Source organism: Prionailurus bengalensis, chromosome B2, assembly GCF_016509475.1.
Source record: "Prionailurus bengalensis isolate Pbe53 chromosome B2, Fcat_Pben_1.1_paternal_pri, whole genome shotgun sequence".
NCBI classification, from domain to species: Eukaryota; Metazoa; Chordata; class Mammalia; order Carnivora; family Felidae; genus Prionailurus; species Prionailurus bengalensis.
In genome coordinates, this window is record NC_057349.1 from 104714877 (window position 1) to 104722967 (window position 8091).

Consider the following 8091-nt stretch of genomic DNA (forward strand, 5'->3'; position numbering starts at 1 on the left):
GAATTCACTCTTAACAAATTATGTGTTATTTTCTAGAACAGTAAGTCCCTGTAAGTACACCAAGTACTTGAGGAAATATTTCATCTTCCCTAAAGGGAACAGAAGAACTGTTAAGGCAGAAGAGTTATCAGGCCTTGAAAATTTTGACACAAATAGAAAGTGGGGAGGTTTGAAGAAAAGAATGAACAAGTTTTTACAGCTGAGAAAGTATGAGAAGGGTTTATCACTTATGACAGAAACTCTGTTTGCTTATTAAATGCATAAGCAAATAAAAAGAACCCGAATGACACAAGAATATCATTGACAGAGATAGAAATGGAAGCTTTAAGGAAGTGAAGGGAGTGGTGGTCCTGCACAAGCTATATGGAAAAAAGTGACATCATGAGTAAGCACTTGCAATTGTGAACTAAAGCAAAACAACAGTAACAACCCTCCCAACCTTGCAAGGTACAGAGCAGTATGCCCTAGTTTCTTACTTCTGGGATAATGTCTGTTGTATCCGTTTTTAGAATTTTAATAATTCCATAATCTGTTATTTTGAACAATTCACATGTTTATGGGCAGGGTGGAAAAAAAAGAAATCTAGCAGAATAACATGCTTTTATTTTACCACGATGCATATACAGAAAGACAAATATCCCAATGGTACATTTCCAGTTTGAAAGAGCAATCTCACAAGTATTTATGATATTTAGGAAAAGAGACACATCATTTACCAAGTTGTTACCAGGGTAAGTTACCAAGAAAGACAATCAAGTCAAACATTTTTTGTAGGTTATTTTTCCATGAAGACAACAATTCCCAGTCTTCAGAATCTGACAAAACCAAGTTACTCAAATTATATTTCGAAGAATACATTTTTAACAGAAACAAGAGATTGAAAACTCATAAATATTCAGTTAAGTCTCTATATCTTACAGGAAAATAAAATTGTTATTTTTCCAAATGTTCCCAACTGAAAGCAAAAAGAAAGCCTGTACAGCTCGGTTTTCCCATTAAGCAGAAACAGAAAATGTTATTTTACTAAACACTAGTGGAAAAAAAAAAACACAGTACTAATCTTCCACGTAAATGAAAACAGAAAATGAAACAACAGAATGAAAATAACAGAAAGCACCCAAAGTTGCTTTGTTTCTTTAAAGTATTCTTCTCTAAGCAACACATTTAACACTCAATTCTCCCATAGAAATCCTGAGAAAAAGTATTTCTCCTCCCATTACCACTGATAGAAAAAGAACCTTTTCCTTGAAGGCTCTGCCAAGCCAGTCTTAATCTTAGGCCCAATTTGTATCTTGCTCATTTTCGCCTGTGGTTGTCTGCTGTTTCCCCCGCTTAGAGCACCCATCAAAAGCTCTAGTTCTTCCATGACTATGAACTAGATTATCACTTCATCTATAGCCGTCTCCTTTTAAACCCTCTAGGTGTCGCTAAAGGGAGTGGAGGATGGGGAAGAATGCAGAGGGAAATAAGAGCTCTAGCAGTCTATTTTTCAGGACAACCTGTCCCTGGAAATCATGAAGAGCTAAAGCTAAACTAAAAGGCCTACTTTTGAGCTATCATTTTTTTTTTCTTTAAGAGACAAGAGGCAGACAGGGAGAAAGTGTACTACCACCCTGGCACTTAACCATGTTCAGGGCAAGGAGAAGAGGCACAAAGAGGTATACCTAGGTTTTGTGTGAATTTACTAGTTGAGGCTGAGAAAGCCTAGTACTTGGAATGGACACCATCCTTACTCTTGCCATAAGAATAAAGTCTTAACTTGTCTCCTTAACTACTTGCCTGACAGTTGGGTTCTGGACCATGAAAGGAGAGGAGACAGGGGGTGAGGAATCAAGGATGTCTTTTGGGAAAGGAATGGAAGGGTCTTTTGTGTGCTGGCAGGAAATCTGGGTCCATCACCAGCTCTAGGGATTCTTGTTTAAAGCAAACGAGACCACAGTGGTGCTGACAGTGATCTGCAAGGTATTCATCCAGTAGGTAGTAGCCCAAGGTGGGTGGGCATAGCCAGTAGTAAGCAGTAGGTGACTAGAGGTACAAGAAGAGCCACAGAGTCACATAAATCAGACCAACTGGCCCACTGCTGCTCTCTTGATATTAATGCCCCACAACTGTCTGCCTATACTGCAGAGCAAAATGGGTAGAATGAGCTCCTAGGCAAAGTTAGAATTCCAGGTGGAAAGAGTCAAAAAGCCCTAGGAACAAACAGGGTCCATGCAGTGCAGATAAAGGCAGTGCAATTTACAGCATCATTTGCTTGGCTTAGGAGTGATGTGAATCATGACCATGCAGCATGTGACAGTAATGCAGAATAGCATGAAGGCCATGTGGAAATGGAAGAGCAAGGTCTTGAAAGTCTCAATCTCCAGGTTGAGAAAACTGTCCAGAGGAAGAGGTTGTAAAAATGTCAGGGGGAAAAAAGAAAAAAAAAAAAAAAAAAAAAAAAAGGTAGAAGGCATACCCATTTCTTGTTGTCCAAGCACAAGTCCAGCAAGGGGTAGTAGGGACCTTGTGCAGTATTTCCAAAGGCAGAGATTAACCAGACTGGAATCCAAAGGGCCTGGGGATCTCTACAGGCTCTCTTATTGGGCGACGTCTGGCTCTACGGACTCCTTCACGCAACAGGTAATACTGCAGTGGATTGGGCCACAAGTCCTCTTTGATAATTTCAGCAATCTTGTCAGACTCTGGAAGGCTATGGTCTGAAAACCAGGTGAAGAAATTGCAGACGACATCTTGGTTCCTGCGAATGAAGGACTGGGGTTCATGGCCCCGGCGCCATATGATTGGTGTGGAAAGAGACACCACTCGGCCAGAGGCTCTGACCTCATATTCTTTGACAATAAGCTTGTTTCTGAAGTAGGGGTTTCTTCGAAAGAAGAACTTGAACTTGCAGCCAGTTCTGGGGTGTCTGAGCTCCTTCACCTCCAAATTGGTTATGTATCTTAACATCTCGGCATCTTGGCCCCTAATCATGGGGGACAACTGGGGGTGGTTCCGAAAGGCAGTCACCCAGAAGCCCGGGATATTCTGAATGATGTAGTTCCTCCTCTCCAGGTAGTGACGACGCATGCGCCCAAATTTCTGCTCCAGTTGTTGAAAGGCTCTGTCAGCCTGAGCATTCACAGTGTCCAGTTCCAGCTGGATGGCTTCCAGGGGGTTCATGCGAAGATCCATATTCAAGGGTCGGAGCCCCGCGTCCTCCTTCACCTCCTCTACCACTCTATTTTCCTCCATCATTTCTATTTCTTCCCCTACTTGCTTCTCTATCTCCATCTTCTGCTCCACCACCTCCTCCTCCTTCACTCCTTCCTTCTCCACCGTCTCCTCTTCCTTCACTCCCTTCTTCTCCACCGCTTCATCCACTGCTACCGAGAAAACGGTGCATTTTTCTGTCTCCACTTCACTGGCCTTCACCTCTTCCAACACCTCAGACCCCGACCTCTCTGCAACACAGGTTCCTGGGGGCTTCTCCCCACCTGGGCCGCCCGGCTCTCCGCTCCGACAGCCATTTTTCAAGCTGTTGTCCGTTGCCACGGACACAGACCCAGCTTCCAGGCCTTCCATTAGAGGCGGGGCCTCCGCCCGACCGGCTTCGGTCTCTACGAAACCTCGATCCCCACCGCCTCGGATCTGGGGAGTTTGGCCACAGCCCGCGGGGGCGTGGAAGCCTCCCCGCTCCTCTGGAAGCTGAGGCGGTGGGAGCGCGACAGTCTCCGAGCTTCCCTCACCCGGCTCCGCCATCACCTGTGACGCCTCGGTTTCCTCACGGAGCTTCAGGCGCTGGTGTGGGTCGGGGTCTCCTGGGGTACGGCCGAGAGTCGTGAGACTGCGGGTTTGGGGAAAAGGGGACGTCTCAGCTCCATCCTGGCCGCTCATGTTAGCAGCAGCCTGACCAAAGACAGATTAACGGCTGTTTTGCTCACCGACAACGCCCCCTCCTAAACCGGCGGCTCGCGCCACCCACCCTGAAGTCCCGCGAGAGTGTCTGCGGGGGTGACGTCAGGGCCGTGGATCTCACCAGAACGCGAGAAGTGGCTGCTTGCTCCGCCCCTGCTTGCGGTCCCAGCTTGTTGCCTTTAGTTTTACTTGTATGGATTTAGGAGGGTGAAGCAATAATTTGACTTATGTGCATAAATGTATTTCGGACTCAGAGACTGAAGGCAGTGAGGGCACTCCCAGCGATGCATCTGGAAACTGCCTGCAGCATGTAAGCTGGGGTACTGGTAGCGATCGCAGCACTACACTGCCTGTTGTCTGAAAACATACGTTTTACCGGGTCTGCGTATGTATTTTTTAGACCGGAAGATAGATCTCTTCACTGTTACCCCATAGTGGCCAGAAACAAAAATCTTTTTATTTTTAAACTGAGATGAATAGCAATTTGTTTCTCTTTTCTCCAGTAGAAATGACATGAAAGTATCAACTCCAATCTCTAACATTAGTGGGAGAAAACTACTTAGCGTTTTACCACCAAAGTGATGCATAGTATTCCTTGGTAGTTCTAAATTTATAATATGCATCAAAGAAGAGTCTGTGATACATAATGTCTGCAGGAATTAAGCCAGGGTCAATTAGCTGTCTCTTGCTCCATGACCCCTCACTGCAGAAAATTAGAAAAGCTGTTTTCAGCCCCATAAACTATTAATCTGTTAACGAATTTAGTTCCGCAAAAGGCCCTAATGAAGTATGTATTCATGGCAGTCAGTTCATAGACTTGATTTAAGAGGGATGTCAGTGTCTCTAGTTTTTGGTTTGTTGACTTGTGAGGAAAATGTGTTAGAGAGCTACAAGGCTTCAGAGAAATACCAGTGGGGGACTACCCACCAACATTTTTATAAAGAAAAGCTCATTAAAACGGATAATCAAGATGGTCTTGAAGTAGAAAACAAACTTGCAGAATGCCTGTGTGCAGTTAGTTGACTCGAGTGTAAAGTAGGCAAACATTTTTTCCTGTTTGCTTTGCCTAATAATGGCCCCCAAAAACGTTCACTTCCTAATCTTCAGAACCTATGGATATGTTATCTTATGTGGCAAAAGGGACTTTGCAGATATGATTAGGTTGAGGATCTGCAGATGGGAGGATTACACTGAATTATCCAGGTGGGTGCCATGAAATTACAAGAGTCCTTATAAAAAGGAGTTAGGAGCATCAGTCTGAGAATACGTGACAATCAAATCAGAATTGAGAAAAAAAGAGAAAGAGATGTGAAGATGCTCTGCTGCTGGCTTTGAAGATGGCAGAAGGAACCAGGACCCAAGGAATGAAGGCAGCGTCCAGAAGCTGGAAAGGTAAGGAAATAGATTCTCCTGTAGAGCCTTCAAAGGAATGCAGCACTGCCAACATCTTGATGATGTCTCACCTGCAGAACTATGCAAAAATTAATTTGTGTGGTTTTAAGCTATAAAGTTTGTGGTAATTTGTTACTAAAGCAATATGAAATGAATACTCCTTGGATTGAGGTTTGGTTGCATCTCTTTGTGTGTCCTGTTTTTCCTAGCAGCAGCTCCTTCAACCTTGCCCATCGCTTCCTCTGAGGTCCTGCCTCCTGCCCAACAGCTGTGATGTATCATATCCTGAGCCTCTTTTTGGTTATTGAGACCAGAATTAGGCAACACCCAGAAAGAAAATTAAAGCTAAAACCTACCACAAAAGATATTTGAGAAGACTGTGAACTCCAAGGACAGTCAGAGTTTTGTTTACTACTGTTTACCTAGTGCCTAGCACACTGCCTTGCACAGTGTTACACTACTGGAATGTTGAATAGGGGAACAAGTGGACAGAATACAGTTTCTCCAGCCTAAGTGGAAATTTTTTTTTAATGTTCATCTATTTATTTTTGTGAGAGAGTGAGTGCACGAGCGGGGGAGAGGGACAGAGAGACAGAGAACCCTAAGCAGGCTCCACGTTGTCCACGAAGAGCCTTACATGGGGCTCCATTTCACTACTGTGAGATCATAACCTGAGCTGAAATCAAAAGTCAAGATGCTTAACCGACTGAGCCACGCTGGCACCCCCTAAAGTGAAAACGTATCCTAAGTGAAAACTTCTATTTTTAAGCAGAAGACTATTGCGAGGCTTTCACCAGTACTAGATGTGCTTTATTTGTCAAAGGCATTATTATGATTTCTGCAAGTGTATTTAATTAGTGCTCAGATAATGTTAGGAGAGCCTCCAATCAGAGATGGTGCATGTAATGTAATAAGGATTCTAGTGAGTGTAATTTCTCCAGATAGTGTTGAGACACTGTGGAGGAACCTTTCCTTCTCTTACTGTTAGTACATCTGGAAAAGCCATAGTATGGGATATTTGATTGAAAATATATAGAAAATGAGGAAAAAGTTAAATTTCTTTTACTTGTCTGAAAGTCACAGTACAGAAATGATTGTGGTGATCATTATAGAAGATGGAGAGTCCAGGTTATGATCACTTTTGAGTAAGAGAAGTTCTAGCGAGAAACAAGGATTAAGAGGGAAAAGCAGATTTATGTATTTTGTGCCACTTTTTTTTTTTTAGAAAGAATCTTTACACAGAAGAAGGAACTCTTTATGATTTCAGTCTGCATCAAGCCTCATGTGCTCAAGGAGTTATTTTGCCATGTAGGAAAAAAAAGAATATATGATTACTATTTGCTACAGAAAATTGTACTTAATATATTAATAATATTACTTGTGGCTATTACCTGTGGAAATTTTTCCTTATCTTTTTGAATCTACAGTCTCAAAAGGACTATGTATCTCTTTTACATGACAGAGTTATCTTGCTAACTGAAATATTCTCTTTTTAGGCAGATACTGTTCATTCTCTAAGACCCCATCACAAACCTATCTTGCTTTAGAATGTGCCAGGCATTTTACGTGCATTAAATTGTCAAATTTTATAAAAGAGGAAACAATAACTCTGAGAGGTTAACTAACTTAACCAAGGTCATGCATAAAAACTGATACATTTCCCATCCCTTCTCCTAAGGACAACTTTCCTGTACATGGACTCATTAATCTTCCTGCTCTGAATTCCTACAAATGTTTTATGAGCTGTGTGAGTTCTCCTTGATTGCCCTGGCTTCACATTTCTTCCATTGTAAGAAATATATTTTCACATTTCTGTAATCAGAATGGGTCATAAGCACTGTGAGCCAGGTGTCATTCATGACATGTTAACTGTCGTTGCCTGAGCACGTGAGAACTTGGTTGTTGTTACTGATTTCATTTTGGACAACTTTCAAAACCATCTGAAGAAGGGTTACAGCCACTGGTTGTTGTTTGAAAACTTTCCATCAGTATCTTTGGAAGGTTCAAGAAAGTGCCAACATCAAAACCTAATAACTGGTGTCTGTGGCTTTAAAGAAAATCCTAGATACAAGAGTTGAGCACTCCTTTAAGAAATATAGCATCATCAACATAGTTGAGAGAAGAGAGAATAATATTGTTTGGAAAAACATAGATATTCACAATTCTGAGTCAAAAACTGCTGCAGAAAGCTTTCTGAATATGAAGGCATTTTAGAAATATCTGAACAATTTATTTTGTTTTTGTTTTTTGTTTTATATATATATCCAAGTGTGATATTTGATTATGTCTAAATAAGTCTAAAAGAGCTTTTAGGTGCTCCTGGCTGGCTCAGTTGGTAGATCAACTGAGTCTTGATCTCAGGGTCATGACTTCAAGCCCCACATTGGGTGTGGAGATCACTTAAATAAATAAAACTTAAAAAAAAATAAAAGAGCTTTTTAAAGGTAAAGTAAAAATTATGTATAACTGCATTGTGTCATAATTTTAGCAGCAATAGTTTTTTTTTTCCTGTCTTTTCTTCATGATATTTAAGTAATACTGTGTTTTATAACTTATAATGTCTTGAGTTAGATGAAATGCCATAGTTTACTTCCTGGAAAATCCATTGCACAGTAAAATAGTGCAAACATATTTTGTTTTTGCATGTAAAATGATGTTAAACTGAAGGCTTACATAAGTAAATATAGGTAGTTTTCCCCCTCTGAAGTGGGACAATTTTTTTGTTGTTGAGGACTTATATACTGTAGGTATATAGCATTCCTGACCCTAGCTAATGGAAGTCAATAACATTCTTGTTAATAA

General features: G+C 41.5%; 1 protein-coding gene across 1 annotated transcript; it reads right to left on the minus strand.

The window, feature by feature from the left end:
- Positions 1–583: 583 nt before the first annotated feature.
- TSPYL1 (TSPY like 1) lies at positions 584–7715 on the minus strand. The gene has a single exon (XM_043592162.1). The coding sequence runs from the start codon at positions 3874–3876 to the stop codon at positions 2533–2535; it is 1344 nt and encodes a 447-aa protein (XP_043448097.1). The 5' UTR covers positions 3877–7715; the 3' UTR covers positions 584–2532.
- Between the last annotated feature and the right edge of the window lie 376 nt (positions 7716–8091).

Excerpts from the sequence above, each read along its gene's own strand:
- TSPYL1 (XM_043592162.1), bottom strand. The coding sequence starts at position 3,876 with ATGAGCGGCCAGGATGGAGCTGAGACGTCCCCTTTTCCCCAAACCCGC.